At 54.5% G+C, this 19,663-nt stretch overlaps 1 protein-coding gene across 1 annotated transcript; it reads left to right on the top strand.

Moving 5' to 3' along the window:
* Nucleotides 1-1,138: 1,138 nt before the first annotated feature.
* On the top strand, nt 1,139-14,402 carry LOC116937510 (polypyrimidine tract-binding protein 3-like). The gene is made up of 4 exons (XM_076058447.1): nt 1,139-2,214; nt 5,176-5,386; nt 8,139-8,216; nt 10,154-14,402. The coding sequence occupies exons 1-4, from the start codon at nt 2,187-2,189 to the stop codon at nt 10,284-10,286; spliced, it is 450 nt and encodes a 149-aa protein (XP_075914562.1). The 5' UTR covers nt 1,139-2,186; the 3' UTR covers nt 10,287-14,402.
* Nucleotides 14,403-19,663: the final 5,261 nt, after the last annotated feature.

The following is a 19,663-nucleotide window of genomic DNA, read 5'->3' on the forward strand; positions in this document are numbered from 1 at the left end:
CCCACCAACCCCACCCACCAACCCCACTCCTCCCCCCTCTCTCTGCTAAAGATGATCACTCCTCAAAGACTCTTTAACCTGTTTGGTAGGTCCCCACCCACCACCCACCCACCACCCACCCACCAACCCCACCCACCAACTCCACCCACCCACCAACCCCACCCACCAACCCACCCACCCCGCTCCTCCCCCCTCTCTCTGCTAAAGATGATCACTCCTCAAAGACTCTTTAACCTGTTTGGTAGGTCCCCACCCACCACCCACCCACCACCCACCCACCCACCAACTCCACCCACCCACCCCACCCACCCACCCCACTCCTCCCCCCTCTCTCTGCTAAAGATGATCACTCCTCAAAGACTCTTTAACCTGTTTGGTAGGTCCCCACCCACCACCCACCCACCACCCACCCACCAACCCCACCCACCCACCCACCAACCCCACCAACCCCACTCCTCCCCCCTCTCTCTGCTAAAGATGATCACTCCTCAAAGACTCTTTAACCTGTTTGGTAGGTCCCCACCCACCACCCACCCACCACCCACCCACCCACCAACTCCACCCACCCACCCCACCCACCCACCCCACTCCTCCCCCCTCTCTCTGCTAAAGATGATCACTCCTCAAAGACTCTTTAACCTGTTTGGTAGGTCCCCACCCACCACCCACCCACCACCCACCCACCAACTCCACCCACCAACCCCACCCACCCCACTCCTCCCCCCTCTCTCTGCTAAAGATGATCACTCCTCAAAGACTCTTTAACCTGTTTGGTAGGTCCCCACCCACCACCCACCCACCACCCACCCACCAACTCCACCCACCAACCCCACCCACCAACCCCGCTCCTCCCCCCTCTCTCTTCTAAAGATGATCACTCCTCAAAGACTCTTTAACCTGTCTAGTAGGTCCCCACCCACCACCCACCCACCAACCCCACCCACCACCCACCCACCAACCCCACCCACCAACCAGCCCCACGCACCAACCCCTACCCACCAACCCCACCCACCCACCAACCTCCACTCCACCAACCCCACCAACCCCCACCCACCCACCGCACTCCCCACCCACCCACCAACCCCCACCCACTCTCCCCCCCACCGTGACCCCCACCGACACGTCACACGCAGAGCAGCAGCGAGGACAACAACAACAACAACAACAATTCTCGTGGTTGTGGTCGTTGTGGTTGTGGTGGTTGTTGCGATTGTTGTGGTAACGGAAGGATTAGCGGGTGTGTGACTGTGTGTGACATTGTGTGTGTGACGTTGTGTGTGTGACATTGTGTGACACTGTGTGTGTGTATGACTGTGTGTGACTGTGTGTCTGTGTGTGTGTGACTGTGTGTCTGTGTGTGTGTGATTGTGTGTGACATTGTGTGTGTGTGTGACATTGTGTGTGTGTGACATTGTGTGACACTGTGTGTGTGTGTATGACTGTGTGTGTGACATTGTGTGTGACATTGTGTGACACTGTGTGTGTGTATGACTGTGTGTGACTGTGTGTCTGTGTGTGTGTCTGTGTGTGTATGACTGTGTGTGACACTGTGTGTGTGTGTGTGTGTGAGACACTGTGTGTGTGACACTGTGTGTGTATGTGTGTCTGTGTGACACTGTGTGACATTGTGTGACACTGTGTGTGTATGACTGTGTGACACTGTGTGTGTGACACTGTGTGTGTATGTATGTCTGTGTGACACTGTGTGACATTGTGTGACACTGTGTGTGTATGACTGTGTGTGACACTGTGTGTGTGACACTGTGTGTGTGTGACATTGTGTGTCACTGTGTGTGACTGTGTGACTGTGTGTGTGTCTGTGTGACTGTGTGTGTGTGTGTGACTGTGTGAAACTGTGACTGTGTGTGTGTGTGTGACTGTGTGAAACTGTGACTGTGTGTGTGTGTGACTGTGTGAAACTGTGACTGTGTGTGTGTGACTGTTTTTGTGTGTGTGACTGTGTGTGACTGTGTGTGACTGTGTCTGACTGTGTGTGTCTGTGTCTGACTGTGTGTGACTGTGTGTGTGTGTGTGTGACTGTGTGTGACTGTGTGTGACTGTGCCTGTGTGTGACTGTGTGTGTGTGTGTGTGACTGTGTCTGTGTGTGACTGTGTGTGTAGGAGTCTACGGGGATGTCCAAAGGGTGAAGATTCTCTTCAACAAGAAGGACACAGCCCTCATTCAGATGGCAGACGCCAGTCGCGCACAGCTGGGTACAACCACAACAACAACCACCACAACTACTACCATCACAACCACAACCACCATCACAACCACCACAACCACCACAACCACAACCACCACAACCACCACAACAACTACAACCACAACCACCACCACAACCACCACAACCACCACAACCACAACCACCACCACAACCACCACAACTACCACCACAACTACCACCACAACCACCACCACAACCACCACCACAACCACCACCACAACCACCACCACAACCACCACAACCACCACAACCACCACAACCACCACCACAACCACCACAACCACCACAACCACCACAACCACCACCACAACCACCACCACAACCACCACAACCACCACAACCACCACCACAACCACCACAACAACCACAACCACCACAACCACCACAACAACCACCACAACCACCACAACAACCACCACAACCACCACCACAACCACCACAACAACTACAACCACAACCACCACCACAACCACCACCACAACCACCACCACAACCACCACCACAACCACCACCACAACCACCACCACAACCACCACAACCACCACCACAACCACCACCACCACAACCACCACAACCACCACCACAACCACCACCACAACCACCACAACCACCACAACCACCACAACCACCACAACCACCACAACCACCACCACAACCACCACAACAACCACAACCACCACAACCACCACCACAACCACCACAACAACCACCACAACAACCACCACAACCACCACCACAACCACCACAACAACTACCACCACAACAACCACCACAACCACCACCACAACCACAACCACCACAACCACCACAACCACCACAACCACCACCACAACCACCACAACAACCACAGTCACCACAACCACCATGACTACAAACACCACCACCACAACCACCACAACCACCACCACAACCACCATGACTACAAACACCACTTGTGTGATTGTGTCTCTGTCTGTGTCTCTGTGTGTCTCTGTCTGTGTGTCTCTGTCTATGTGTCTCAGTGTGATTGTGTCTCTGTGTGTCTCTGTCTGTGTGTCTCTGTCTGTGTGTCTCAGTGTGATTGTGTCTCTGTGTGTCTCTCTGTGTGTGTCTTTGTCTGTGTCTCTGTGTGTGTCTCTCTGTGTGTCTCTCTGTGTGTCTGTGTGTGTGTCTGTGTGTCTGTCTGTGTCTCTGTGTCTCTGTGTGTGTCTCTCTGTGTGTGTCTGTGTGCGTCTCTGTGTGTGTCTCTGTGTGTGTATCTCTGTGTGTGTCTCTCTCTGTCTCTCTCTCTCTCTGCAGCCATGACGTTCCTCAACGGGCAGCGGATGTACGGCAAGCCATTGCGCATTGCTTCTTCTGTGTGTGTGTGTGTCTCTGTGTGTCTCTGTGTCTCTGTGTGTGTGTGTGTGTCTGTGTCTCTGTGTGTCTCTGTGTGTGTGTATCTGTGTGTGTGTGTGTCTCTGTGTGTGTGTATCTCTGTGTGTGTCTCTGTGTGTCTCTCTCTCTCTGCAGCCATGACGTTCCTCAACGGGCAGCGGATGTACGGCAAGCCATTGCGCATTGCTTCTTCTGTGTGTGTGTGTCTGTGTGTGTGTCTCTCTCTGTGTGTGTGTATCTCTCTGTGTATCTCTGTGTGTGTATCTCTGTGTCTCTCTCTCTCTCTGCAGCCATGACGTTCCTCAACGGGCAGCGGATGTACGGCAAGCCATTGCGCATTGCTTCTTCTGTGTGTGTGTGTCTGTGTGTGTGTCTCTCTCTGTGTGTGTGTATCTCTCTGTGTATCTCTGTGTGTGTATCTCTGTGTCTCTCTCTCTCTCTGCAGCCATGACGTTCCTCAACGGGCAGCGGATGTACGGCAAGCCATTGCGCATTGCTTCTTCTGTGTGTGTGTCTCTGTGTGTGTGTGTCTGTGTGTGTGTCTCTGTGTGTGTGTGTCTCTGTGTGTGTGTGTCTCTGTGTGTGCCTCTGTGTGTGCCTCTGTGTGTGTCTCTGTGTGTGTCTCTGTGTGTGTCTCTGTGTGATTGGTCTCTGTGTGTGTTTCTGTGTGTCTGTGTGTGTGTGTATCTCTGTGTGTGTCTCTGTCTCTCTCTCTCTCTGCAGCCATGACGTTCCTCAACGGGCAGCGGATGTACGGCAAGCCATTGCGCATTGCTTCTTCTGTGTGTGTGTGTGTCTGTGTGTGTGTCTCTCTCTGTGTGTGTGTATCTCTCTGTGTATCTCTGTGTGTGTATCTCTGTGTCTCTCTCTCTCTCTGCAGCCATGACGTTCCTCAACGGGCAGCGGATGTACGGCAAGCCATTGCGCATTGCTTCTTGTGTGTGTGTGTGTCTGTGTCTCTGTGTGTCTCTGTGTGTGTGTATCTGTGTGTGTGTGTGTCTCTGTGTGTGTGTATCTCTGTGTGTGTCTCTGTGTGTCTCTCTCTCTCTGCAGCCATGACGTTCCTCAACGGGCAGCGGATGTACGGCAAGCCATTGCGCATTGCTTCTTCTGTGTGTGTGTGTCTGTGTGTGTGTGTCTCTGTGTGTGTCTGTGTGTGTCTCTGTGTGTGTGTGTGTGTCTGTGTGTGTGTGTCTGTGTGTGTGTGTGTGTGTCTCTGTGTGTGTCTGTGTGTGTCTCTGTGTGTGTGTGTGTGTCTCTGTGTGTGTCTCTGTGTGTGTGTCTCTGTGTGTGTGTGTATCTCTGTGTGTGTGTCTCTGTGTCTCTCTCTCTCTCTCTCTACAGCCATGACGTTCCTCAACGGGCAGCGGATGTACGGCAAGCCATTGCGCATTGCTTCTTCTGTGTGTGTGTGTCTGTGTGTGTGTGTGTGTCTCTGTGTGTGTCTGTGTGTGTCTCTGTGTGTGTGTGTGTGTCTGTGTGTGTGTGTGTGTGTCTGTGTGTGTGTCTGTGTGTGTGTCTCTCTCTGTGTGTGTGTATCTCTCTGTGTATCTCTGTGTGTGTATCTCTGTGTCTCTCTCTCTCTCTGCAGCCATGACGTTCCTCAACGGGCAGCGGATGTACGGCAAGCCATTGCGCATTGCTTCTTCGCGATTCCACACGGTGCAGCTGCCCAAGGAGGGCCCTGACGAACTGACCAATGACTTCACCTCCTCCGCCCTGCACCGATTCAGCAAACCGGGGAGCAAGAACGCCCGGCACGTGGGGCCTCCGTCCGCCACGCTGCACATCTCAAACATCCCGTCAGGGTCGCACATCGCTCGCCAGATCGCTCACCAGCTCGCTCACCAGCTCGCTCACTCACCAGCTCGCTCACTCACCAGCTCGCTCACTCATCAGCTCACTCGCTCACCAGCTCACTCGCTCACCAGCTCACTCACTCACCAGCTCACTCACCAGCTCACTCACTCACCAGCTCACTCACTCAGCAGCTCATTCACCAGCTCACTCACCAGCTCGCTCACCCACCAGCTCGCTCACCAGCTCACTCACCAGCTCATTCACTCACCAGCTCACTCACTCACTCACCAGCTCACTCACCAGCTCACTCACTCACCAGCTCGCTCACTCACCAGCTCGCTCACTCACCAGCTCATTCACTCACCAGCTCACTCACTCACCAGCTCACTCACCAGCTCACTCACTCACCAGCTCACTCACTCAGCAGCTCATTCACCAGCTCACTCACCAGCTCGCTCACCCACCAGCTCGCTCACCAGCTCACTCACCAGCTCATTCACTCACCAGCTCACTCACTCACTCACCAGCTCACTCACCAGCTCACTCACTCACCAGCTCACTCACCAGCTCACTCACCAGCTCACTCACCAGCTCACTCACCAGCTCACTCACTCACCAGCTCACTCACCAGCTCACCAGCTCACTCACCAGCTCACTCACTCACCAGCTCACTCACCAGCTCACTCACTCACCCACTCACTCACTCACTCACCCACTCACTCACCCACTCACTCACACACTCACCCACCCACTCACTCACCCACTCACTCACCCACTCACTCACACACTCACCCACCCACCCACTCACCCACCCACCCACTTGCCCACTCACTCACCCACTCACACACCCACTCACTCACACACCCACTCACTCACACACTGACACACTCACTCACCCACACACTCACCCACCCACTCACCCACACACACACCCACCCACCCACTCAGCCACCCACCCACTCACCCACCCACTCACTCACCCACCCACCCACACACTCACCCACCCACTCACCCACCCACTCACTCACCCACCCACCCACTCACTCACCCACCCACCCACACACTCACCCACCCACTCACCCACCCACTCACCCACCCACTCACCCACCCACTCACCCACCCACTCACCCACTCACCCACTCACCCACCCACTCACCCACCCACTCACCCACCCACCCACTCACCCCACTCACCCACCCACCCACTCACCCACCCACTCACCCCACTCACCCACTCACCCACCCACCCACTCACCCACCCACTCACCCACTCACTCACTCACTCACCCACCCACTCACCCACCCACCCACTCGCCCACTCACTCACCCACTCACACACCCACTCACTCACTCACACACCCACTCACTCACACACTGACACTCACTCACTCACTCACCCACCCACCCACACACTCACCCACCCACTCACCCACACACACACCCACCCACCCACTCAGCCACCCACCCACTCACCCACCCACTCACTCACCCACCCACCCACACACTCACCCACCCACTCACCCACCCACTCACTCACCCACTCACTCACCCACCCACCCACACACTCACCCACCCACTCACCCACCCACTCACCCACCCACTCACCCACCCACTCACCCACTCACCCACCCACTCACCCACTCACTCACCCACCCACTCACTCACCCACTCACCCACCCACCCACTCACCCACCCACTCACCCACACACCCACCCACCCACTCACACCACTCACCCACTCACCCACTCACTCACCCACCCACCCACTCACCCACTCACCCACCCACTCACCCACCCACTCACCCACCCACTCACCCACTCACCCACCCACTCACCCACTCACCCACTCACTCACCCACCCACTCACTCACCCACTCACCCACTCACTCACCCACTCACCCACCCACCCACTCACCCACCCACTCACACCACTCACCCACTCACCCCCCCACTCACCCACCCACTCACCCACTCACCCACCCACCCACCCACTCAGCCACCCACCCACTCACACCACTCACCCACTCACCCACTCACCCACCCACCCACTCACCCACCCACTCACCCACTCACTCACTCACTCACCCACACACTCACCCACCCACCCACTCGCCCACTCACTCACCCACTCACACACCCACTCACTCACCCACCCACCCACACACTGACCCACCCACTCACCCACACACACACCCACCCACCCACTCAGCCACCCACCCACTCACCCACCCACTCACTCACCCACCCACCCACACACTCACCCACCCACTCACCCACCCACTCACTCACCCACCCACCCACTCACCCACCCACCCACACACTCACCCACCCACTCACCCACCCACTCACCCACCCACCCACTCACCCACTCACCCACCCACTCACCCACTCACCCACTCACTCACCCACCCACTCACTCACCCACTCACCCACCCACCCACTCACTCACCCACCCACTCACCCACACACCCACCCACCCACTCACACCACTCACCCACTCACCCACTCACCCACCCACTCACCCCACTCACCCACTCACCCACCCACCCACTCACCCACCCACTCACCCACTCACTCACTCACTCACCCACCCACTCACCCACCCACTCACTCACCCACCCACTCACCCACTCACTCACTCACCCACCCACTCACCCACTCACCCACCTACTCACCCACTCACCCACTCACCCACACACCCACCCACCCACCCACTCACACCACTCACCCACTCACCCCATGCCCCTCCGCCCCAGGTCCAACGTTACGGAGACCGACCTCAAGACGCTCTTCAGCAGCACCGGCTCCTCCATCGCCGCCTTCAAATTCTTTGCGTGAGTGACACCCCTAGGGGACACCCCCAGTGGCAGCTGTCTCTGTGTGTGAGTGGTGCTGTGTGATGCTGTAGCCTAGGGGGACACCCCCAGTGACAGCTGTCCCTGTGTGTGAGTCTGCTGCTGTGTGATGCTGTAGCCTAGGGGGACACCCCTAGTGACAGCTGTCCCTGTGTGTGAGTGGTGCTGTAGCCTAGGGGGACACCCCCAGCGACAGCTGTCTCTGTGTGTGAGTGGTGCTGTAGCTTAGGGGGACACCCCCAGTGACAGCTGTCCCTGTGTGTGAGTATCTGTAGCCTAGGGGACACCCCCAGTGACAGCTGTCCCTGTGTGTGAGTGTCTGTAGCCTAGGGGACACCCCCAGTGACAGCTGTCCCTGTGTGTGAGTGTCTGTAGCCTAGGGGACACCCCCAGTGACAGCTGTCCCTGTGTGTGAGTGGTGCTGTAGCCTAGGGGGACACCCCCAGCGACAGCTGTCTCTGTGTGTGAGTGGTGCTGTAGCGTAGGGGGACACCCCCAGTGACAGCTGTCCCTGTGTGTGAGTGGTGCTGTAGCCTAGGGGACACCCCCAGTGACAGCTGTCCCTGTGTGTGAGTATCTGTAGCCTAGGGGACACCCCCAGTGACAGCTGTCCCTGTGTGTGAGTGTCTGTAGCCTAGGGGACACCCCCAGTGACAGCTGTCCCTGTGTGTGAGTGTCTGTAGCCTAGGGGACACCCCCAGTGACAGCTGTCCCTGTGTGTGAGTGTCTGTAGCCTAGGGGACACCCCCAGTGACAGCTGTCCCTGTGTGTGAGTGTCTGTAGCCTAGGGGACACCCCCAGTGACAGCTGTCTCTGTGTGTGAGTGTCTGTAGCCTAGGGGACACCCCCAGTGACAGCTGTCCCTGTGTGTGAGTGTCTGTAGCCTAGGGGACACCCCCAGTGACAGCTGTCCCTGTGTGTGAGTGTCTGTAGCCTAGGGGACACCCCCAGTGACAGCTGTCCCTGTGTGTGAGTGTCTGTAGCCTAGGGGACACCCCCAGTGACAGCTGTCCCTGTGTGTGAGTGTCTGTAGCCTAGGGGACACCCCCAGTGACAGCTGTCCCTGTGTGTGAGTGATGCTGTAGCCTAGGGGGACACCCCCAGTGACAGCTGTCCCTGTGTGTGAGTGGTGCTGTAGCCTAGGGGACACCCCCAGTGACAGCTGTCCCTGTGTGTGAGTGGTGCTGTAGCCTAGGGGACACCCCCAGTGACAGCTGTCCCTGTGTTTGAGTCTGCTGCTGTGTGGTGCTGTAGCCAAGGGGGACACCCCCAGTGACAGCTGTCCCTGTGTGTGAGTGGTGCTGTAGCCTAGGGGGACACCCCTAGTGACAGCTGTCCCTGTGTGAGTGATGCTATAGCCTAGGGGGACACCCCCAGTGACAGCTGTCCCTGTGTGAGTGATGCTGTAGCCTAGGGGGACACCCCCAGTGACAGCTGTCTCTATGTGTGAGTCTGTAGCCTAGGGGGCACCCCCAGTGACAGCTGTCCCTGTGTGTGAGTCTGCTGTTGCTGTGTGGTGCTGTAGCCCTAGGGGGCACCCCCAGTGACAGCTGTCCCTGTGTGTGAGTCTGCTGCTGTGTGGTGCTGTAGCCCTAGGGGGACACCCCCAGTGACAGCTGTCCCTGTGTGTGAGTGATGCTGTAGCCTAGGGGGACACCCCTAGTGACAGCTGTCCCTGTGTGTGAGTGATGCTGTAGCCTAGGGGGACTCCCCTAGTGACAGCTGTCCCTGTGTGTGAGTGATGCTATAGCCTAGGGGGACACCCCCAGTGACAGCTGTCCCTGTGTGTGAGTGGTGCTGTAGCATAGGGGGACACCCCTAGTGACAGCCCTCTGTAGCCTGCTGTTGCTGCTGCTGTGATCCACCAACCCCATCATCATCACCACCACCACCACCACCACCCTCCCCCTGTGCAGGAGCGATCGCAAGATGGCCCTGATCCAGATGTCCTCTGTAGAGGAGGCGTTGGAGGCGCTGACGGAGATCCACAACTTCAGCCTGGGTGACGACCGCCTGCTCAAAGTGTCCTTCTCAAAGTCCACCATCTGACACGGGGCACAGTGGTGGTGGCGGTGGTGGTGGTGGCGGTGGTGGTGGCGGGGAGGGAGAGAGGGGGAGAGGGAGGTGAGGAGGGAGAGAGGGGGGAGGGGTGAGGAGAGGGGGAGAGGGGCGAGGAGAGGGGGGGGGTTGTGGGTGGGTGAGTGGAGGGATGCATAGGCAGTAGTGCACACAACGTGATGTACACACAGCACCACACACAACACTACACACAGCGTGATGTACACACAGCACCACACACAACACTACACACAGCGTGATGTACACACAGCACCACACACAACACTACACACAACGTGATATACAACACTACACACAACACTACACACAACACTACACACAGCACCACACACAACACTACACACAACGTGATGTACACACAGCACCACACACAACACTACACACAGCGTGATGTACACACAGCACCACACACAACACTACACACAGCGTGATGTACACACAGCACCACACACAACACTACACACAGCGTGATGTACACACAGCACCACACACAACACTACACACAACGTGATGTACACACAGCACCACACACAACACTACACACAACGTGATGTACACACAGCACCACACACAACACTACACACAGCGTGATGTACACACAGCACCACAAACAACACTACACACAGCGTGCTGTACACACAGCACCACACACAACACTACACACAGCATGATGTACACACAGCACCACACACAACACTACACACAACGTGATATACAACACTACACACTACACTACACACAACACTACACACAGCACCACACACAACACTACACACAACGTGATATACAACACTACACACTACACTACACACAACACTACACACAGCACCACACACAACACTACACACAACGTGATATACAACACTACACACAACACTACACACAACACTACACACAGCACCACACACAACACTGCACACAACGTGATATACAACACTACACACAACACTACACACAACACTACACACAGCACCACACACAACACTGCACACAACGTGATATACAACACTACACACAACACTACACACAACACTACACACAGCACCACACACAACACTACACACAACGTGATATACAACACTACACACAACACACACAACACTACACACAGCACCACACACAACACTGCACACAACGTGATATACAACACTACACACAACACTACACACAACACTACACACAGCACCACACAACACTACACACAACGTGATATACAACACTACACACAACACTACACACAACACTACACACAGCACCACACACAACACTACACACAACGTGATATACAACACTACACACAACACTACACACAACACTACACACAGCACCACACACAACACTACACACAACGTGATATACAACACTACACACAGCGTGATGTACACACAGCGTTATACACAACACTACACACAGATTGACACATACACAACGTGATATACACACAGCGGTATACACAGATTAACACACACACATACACAACGTGATACACACAGCACTATACACAACACTACAACAACAACAACCGCCATTCGCCACTAAGTGGCGGTGACGTCACCACGACGCTTGTGCCAGGCTATTGGGAGTTGTGGGAGTGGAGTGTCCGATGGTACAAAATACCCAGGCAGGTGCTTAGTTTTGGTGGGGCTGATGGTAAGGCCCCACCTCTTAGTGGCACGCTCCAGTCTCAGCAGCAGCGTCTCCAACTCCTCCTCTGACTGAGCAGCTATTACCAAATCATCAGCATACATAACGTGGTTGAGCAATAGGGAGCCATCCCTTGACCGCACCCGGGCATCGATCAGCCTCCCATTATATCTGTACCATATGGAGATTCCCCCGGTACAGCTATTGAAGGCTTCACGAACTACGTGGTCAAAATAGATGTTAAATAATGTGGGAGCCAGAGGACATCCCTGTCGCACCCCAAGGTGTACAGGGAATAGCTCTGACTCCCGGCCACGTAGTTTTACCCGGGCCCGCTCAGCATCATGAAGGTCCTTAATGATCGTGAGCAGAGGGTCAGGTACTCCAAAAGCACGAAGAACGACCCAGAGCCCAGGCCTACTGATGTTATCATAGGCCTTGACCAGGTCAATAAAGCAGAGATGTAGGTCTTGTTGGAATTCCCTACACCTCTGCTGTAGCAGACGGACAGAAAATATGGCATCTGTGCAGGACTGCCCTTTCCTGAAACCACATTGGGGCTCTGCAAACCTCTCCTCAGCGTGCCTGGCAAGGCGATGCTGAATAATCCTTGCCAGGACCTTTCCCGGCACACTGAGGAGTGAGATGCCCCTGTAGTTGTTACAGTCTGTGCGGTCCCCCTTCTTAAAAAGGGGGACCACCAGGGCATCCTTCCAATCCTGCGGAACCCGTCCAGTGGTCCAGACTGTTATGATGTCATATAGGGCAGTCTGTGCACAAACGCCACCCTCCCTCAACATTTCGCTTGGGAGATCATCTCTGCCCGCTGCCTTTCCTGGTCTCAGACTCCGGATCGCCTTCAGTACTTCCTCAACAGATGGCACCTCAGCCAGCCACGCACAGGGGGTGACTTCTTCCAATATTTGAGGCACCGCAGCCTCAGCAGGGTCATCCTCACTTTGTGCCACGATGTTTTCCTGGCTGAGGGATTTTCCCTCCCCCAGGACCTCACAGAAATGCTCAGCAAATCTGCAAACCTGTTCCTGGGGGTCGGAGATTGGATCACCGTTTTTTCCCCTAATGATGGTAATAGGTGTGGCGCTGCAGGTTACTTTTTTGATGGAGTTAAATAGAGATGTGTGATCACGGGCCACTGAGGCAGACTCCATCTCCTCAGCAACCCGCGACCACCACCCATCCTTGCAGCGCCTCACGGCTCTCCGAACCTCCGAGCGAAGGCTGCGGTAAGCCTCATTCTCTGACGTGGGATTCTGTAGCCGATGACAGTGGGCCTGTCGCTTTTTCTCAACCATCCTGAACACCTCCTCTGTCAGCCAGGGTCTCTGGGGAGGTCTGGACCGCGTACCTAAAGCAGCCATTGCAGCTGCATGAGTCACAGTCCTAAACCCAGCCGCAAGCGATGATGAAATTCTCGCTTGCAACTTTCATCAGATAACTGAGACCAGGCCACTTTAGGTTGGAATGGGGTCCTGGGTGTACACCCACCACCGGAGTGGAAGAATGGCATGCGCATCTTACAGATGACTAGTCGATGGTCAGAGGGCAGATCAGCTCCACGGTAGGTCCAGGTGTCAAGGACATGGGCTCGCATCCGCTGTTCCGTCACTATGTAGTCCAGCAGATGTTCTTGCTTGGACCCGGCATGCATCCATGATGTTGTGTGGATGCGCCGATGCCGGAACAGCGTGTTGGTAATTACAAGCCCATGGGCTGCACAAAAATTTAGCAGCCTCCTATCGTTGTTATTGAGCTGATCTGGCCCATGCCCTCCAATCACTCCAGACCAGGTGCCAGTATCATGACCAACTCGGGCATTGAAGTCACCCAACATGGTGACTCTATCCCGAGGGGCCACTTTAGCCAGCACCTGTGACAGGAGGTCATAGAAGGCATCTGACTCATCGGCTTTGCCTGCATCCCTCCACGGATGTTCATCTTCGGTGGGGGCATAAGTAAACACGACCACCATTCCTCGCCTCCGGTTGATGGGAAGGCGAGCCCAAAGTAGCCTGGGGCTTACACAACACTACACACAGATTGACACACACAACGTGATATACACACAGCGGTATACACAACACTACACACAGATTGACACACAACGTGATATACACACAGCGGTATACACAACACTACACACAGATTGACACACAACGTGATATACACACGGCACTATACACAGATTGACACAACACTACACACATGTTATGACACACATACACAACGTGATATACACACAGCGGTATACACAACACTACACACAGATTGACACACACAACGTGATATACACACAGCGGTATACACAACACTACACACAGATTGACACACACAACGTGATATACACACAGCACTATACACAGATTAACACACACACATACACAACGTGATATACACACAGCGGTATACACAACACTATACACAGATTGACACACAACGTGATATACACACAGCGCTATACACAGATTAACACAACACTACACACAGGTTATGACACACATACACAACGTGATATACACAGATTAACACACACAATGTGATATACACACAACACTATACACAGATTGACACACGTGATATACACAACACTACACACTGTTTGTCACGCACAGCGCTGAACACGGATTGCCACACAACGTTCTGTACACAACGCCACACAACGTGGTGATGGGGTGGTGGAGGTGGTGATAGTGATGGGGGAGTGGAGGTGGTGGTGGTGGTGGTGGAGGTGGTGGTGGTGGTGGAGGTGGTGGTGGTGGAGGAGGTGGTGGTGGAGGTGGTTCAGGTGGTGGTGGTGGTGGTTCAGGTGGAGGTGGTGGTTCAGGTGGTGGTGGTTCAGGTGGTGGTGGTGGTTCAGGTGGTGGTGGTGGTTCAGGAACTCCACCATCCTCCCGCCGAGCCCCCAGCGATGTTCAAGAGGCGGTGTCAGAGGCCCCCCCCCCCCCCCCCCCCCCCACGTGATCAGTAAAAGTCTTTTCTACACATCCCATCAGCAGCACGATCCTCTCTCTTCCTGTGTGCGAGCGCCGGCTTCCACGTTCATTGTCTCATCAGCAGCTCGAAGCCACCGCTGCTGGTTAACCCAGCCCCAGATGTTCATAGACATCTGGGACAGGTTTCCACGTTCAGTGGCATCATCAGCAGCTTGAACCCAGCCCCAGATGTTCATAGACGTCTGGGACAGGTTCCCACGTTCAGTGTCTCATCAGCAGCTCGAAGTCACCGCTGCTGGTGAACCCAGCCCCAGATGTTCATAGACATCTGGGACAGGTTTCCACGTTCAGTGTCTCATCAGCAGCTCGAAGCCACCCCTGCTGGTGTACCCAGCCCCAGATGTTCATAGACATCTGGGACAGGTTTCCACATTCAGTGTCTCATCAGCAGCTCGAAGCCAGCCCCAGATGTTCATAGACATCTGGGACAGGTTTCCACGTTCAGTGGCATCATCAGCAGCTCGAAGCCACCGCTGGTTAACCCAGCCCCAGATGTTCATAGACATCTGGGACAGGTTTCCACGTTCAGTGTCTCATCAGCAGCTCGAAGCCACCGCTGGTTAACCCAGCCCCAGATGTTCATAGACATCTGGGACAGGTTTCCACGTTCAGTGTCTCATCAGCAGCTCGAAGCCACTGCTGGTGAATCCAGCCCCAGATATTCATAGACGTCTGGGACAGGTTTCCACGTTCAGTGGCATCATCAGCAGCTCGAAGCCACCGCTGCTGGTTAACCCAGCCCCAGATGTTCATAGACGTCTGGGACAGGTTTCCACGTTCAGTGGCATCATCAGCAGCTCGAACCCAGCCCCAGATGTTCATAGACATCTGGGACAGGTTTCCACGTTCAGTGTCTCATCAGCAGCTCGAACCCAGCCCCAGATGTTCATAGACATCTGGGACAGGTTTCCACGTTCAGTGGCATCATCAGCAGCTCGAAGCCAGCCCCAGATGTTCATAGACGTCTGGGACAGGTTTCCACGTTCAGTGTCTCATCAGCAGCTCGAAGTCACTGCTGCTGGTTAACCCAGCCCCAGATGTTCATAGACATCTGGGACAGGTTTCCACGTTCAGTGTCTCATCAGCAGCTCGAACCCAGCCCCAGATGTTCATAGACATCTGGGACAGGTTTCCACGTTCAGTGTCTCATCAGCAGCTCGAAGTCACCGCTGCTGGTGAATCCAGCCCCAGATGTTCATAGACGTCTGGGACAGGTTTCCACGTTCAGTGGCATCATCAGCAGCTCGAAGCCACCGCTGGTGAACTCTGATGTTGTAGGAGAAAACATTTATTAAAAGCGAGGCGTTGGAACAGCTGAAAATGTAGCAATAAAAGTCAGCTGAAAGTATTCAACGTCTCAACTAAAAATTTCAGATGTGGAGAATATGAAATTGAAATTCTCTCATAATTATAAATTACGAGCTGTACTGCCCGGATTCGCCCAGGACTTGGATTCCCCACGCCCGGCCGCCTTTGTCTCCCCAGTGGCGATGTTCACACACCACAGCAGTTAATCGTTTTGAGGCTGAGTCGACCTAGGGGAGGCCCAGGAGCGGTTGAAATAATCGAACTCGGGTCGCCGGGTTCGTAGCGCAGCGTAGCGCTACACCACTACACTACACACACACAGACACACACAGTGTACACAGACACATAGATACACACAGACATACACACACACACAGATACACAGACACACACACAGATACAGACACAGATCCACACAGATACACACAGACAGCGCGCTAACCATCACTACAATGCGTTACGTTTCCACACACACACAGACACACAGTGTACGCAGACACAGATACACACAGACACAGTCACAGACATACACAGATACATACACAGACACAGATTCACACACAGATACACAGTCACACACACACACAGTCACACAGACAGATACACAGACACAGACAGCGCGCTAACCATCACTACAATGCGTTACGCTTCCACACACAGACAACAACCGCCATTCGCCACTAAGTGGCGGTGACGTCACCACGACGCTTGTACCAGGCTATGTGCACCCTGAGGCCACGTGAAGTGTCGAACGCCCGCTGGCAGGAGGTCACGGGGCAGACCCAGGTGCCACGGGTCGACTGACTGAGATGACTGGCTGATGCACCACCTGTGCCCCCTACTGTGCCAACCTGCTGTGCTTTAGCCACCCGGCGCTCCGCTCGTTGTTGTGAGCGTCGCTCCTCCGCCCTCCGTTGTTGTTGGAGGGCGACTGCCTCCAACTGCCCAGTAGCAGCGTCCTTCACGAGCCTCCTCCACAGAGGCCGATCTTGACACCGCTGGTACCGGTCATCGGCAAGTCCACTCAGCTCCACGTCCGCCTGTACCACATCACTCCATCTCTTCTCTAGCACGTGCCGCGCCCGCTTAGCCCCCTCAATCCGGCCGAACAAAAGCTGTTTCGGCATGCGGTGGCTGGGCACACACACAGACAGACACAGACACACAGACACACACAGACACACAAACACACACGCAGACACACACACAGACACACCACACACAAACACACATACACATAGATACACACAGACACACAAAGATACACACACAACACACACCACACACACACAGACACACACACAGACAGCGCTAAACCGCTACACCACAACGCGTCACGCTTCCCACGTGCGCGGGTCACGTGACAGATGTGACGTCACAGCTCGCTCGCCGTGCAAAAAACAACAACATTATTGAGCTCCCCCCCCCCCACAAAAGTATATTTTAATAATGTTCGCATGGCGCACAGTCTGGAAAGTACCCACGTGGCAAACGTCAAGTGTGCAGTGTGTCGGGAAGTACGCTAAAATAAAACAATTCGGACAGACAGACACACGCACGTGCAAAACTTTGCCTTTTACGTATTGCAGGGGGGGGTGTGTTGCGTGGACGGTAACGCACGGCCACGCCCTGGTGCCTACAACCACGTCCGCTATCGCCCCCTCAGCGAGGCGTGTGGGTATAAAAGGGCGCGGAGCCGGAGACCAGTGCCTTGGGGCCAAGGACGAGGAACCAGTGAAGGAAGGAAGGAAGGCCCGGCTAGGATAGACCCCGGGGCCTCCACTGACCGCTGTCCCTCGCGAGGGCCGGCAGGGCGAGCCGGTGGGTTGCGGGCCCCAGAGCCTCGGGGCCCGGAGGCCCTTGTGAGGGTCGGCGTGGGCGGTGGGGTGTCCCGTGACACGTGCTGGATAGGCCAGGGCCGGGTCAGATAGGCCTCCCTCCAGCGCCTGTAGCTGTAGGGACTGTGGACACAGTGGAGTTAGGCTGTTGGCCTAGGGGGTGACCCAGCGTGTGTACGGGTAAAGGGGACGTTACCCCCTCCAGTGTAAGCCCTCGTTAAGCTGAATAAACAGCGCTGCCTCTACTCCACCGTGTCCCGTGGAACCCGCTACAACTCCAGCGCCTGTAGCTGGAGGGACTGTGGACAGAGTGGAGTTAGGCTGTTGGCCTAGGGGGTTGTACCAGCGTGTGTACGGGTGAAGGGGACGTTACCCCCTCCAGTGTAACCCCTCGCCAACCTGAATAAACAGTTTCACGAGGCAATTCAGATTTACAGACACAATCTCAACCCGAGAGGATGGTTTCAAGCTAAGCAATCATTGGAAAGACGTCCTAAATCGAACCAAATATTAAACTAATTTTCAATACTTGTGTTGCGGTTATTGCAAACATGATGCCTTGAATAAAGGTGTCAGTTTTTGTGTGCCAGTTAAAAGGGTAAAAGCTATTACTAATTTTCAATGGTACAGTATATTTATTCAAGTAGTGGCAACCCCAAACTTAAATTTCGATTTAAAGTTTTCGTGACTGCAAGGATTCATCTTCTTTGGTTCTTTCGGTAAAGTCACCACCACGTAGAATGAGAATAAAATAATTAATTGATAAAATAAAATAACACAACAATATTCTCACGACGTTTCGGCCACAACACAAGCGGCCTTCATCAGGTGAAGGGACGAGACTGTCTGGAGGACAGTGAAAAAGCCGCGCTCAGATCGCGACCTTTAAACTGTGTGAGAAGAAACAAAGCGCCTTGACAAAGCAATTAGCATAGAATTTAGCATTGAAATGGCTCATTGAAATAGCTAAGTTAAAGTATACACATCCGCAGAGGCGCCCCTTGACAAAGGAATTAGCATAGAATTTAGCATTGAAATAGCTCAGTTAAAGCATACACATCCACAGAGGCACCCCTTGACATATGAATTAGCATAGAATTTAGCATTGAAATAGCTAAGTTAAAGTATACACATCTGCAGAGGCACCCCTTGACAAAGGAATTGTCTGTCTTTGTGTCTCTCTCTGTGTCTCTATGTCTCTCTGTCTCTCTGTCTCTGTGTCTCTCTGTCTCTGTGTCTCTGTGTCTCTCTGTCTCTGTGTCTCTTTGTCTCTCTGTCTCTCTGTCTCTGTGTCTCTCTGTGTCTCTGTGTCTCTCTGTCACTGTGTCTCCCTGTCTCTGTGTCTCTCTGTGTCTCTCTGTCTCTGTGTCTCTCTGTCTCTGTGTGTCTCTCTGTCTCTGTGTCTCTCTGTCTCTGTGTCTCTCTCTCTGTCTCTCTGTGTCTGTCTCTCTGTCTCAGTGTCTCTGTGTCTCTCTCTGTCTCTGTGTCTGTGTCTCTCTGTCTGTGTCTCTGTGTCTCTCTCTGTCTCTGTGTCTCTCTCTGTCTC

This window comes from Petromyzon marinus (assembly GCF_048934315.1).
Source record: "Petromyzon marinus isolate PM22_M1 ecotype Great Lakes invasive population chromosome 75 unlocalized genomic scaffold, UKy_Petmar_22M1.pri1.0 chr75_unloc.1, whole genome shotgun sequence".
Classification (NCBI taxonomy): Eukaryota; Metazoa; Chordata; class Hyperoartia; order Petromyzontiformes; family Petromyzontidae; genus Petromyzon; species Petromyzon marinus.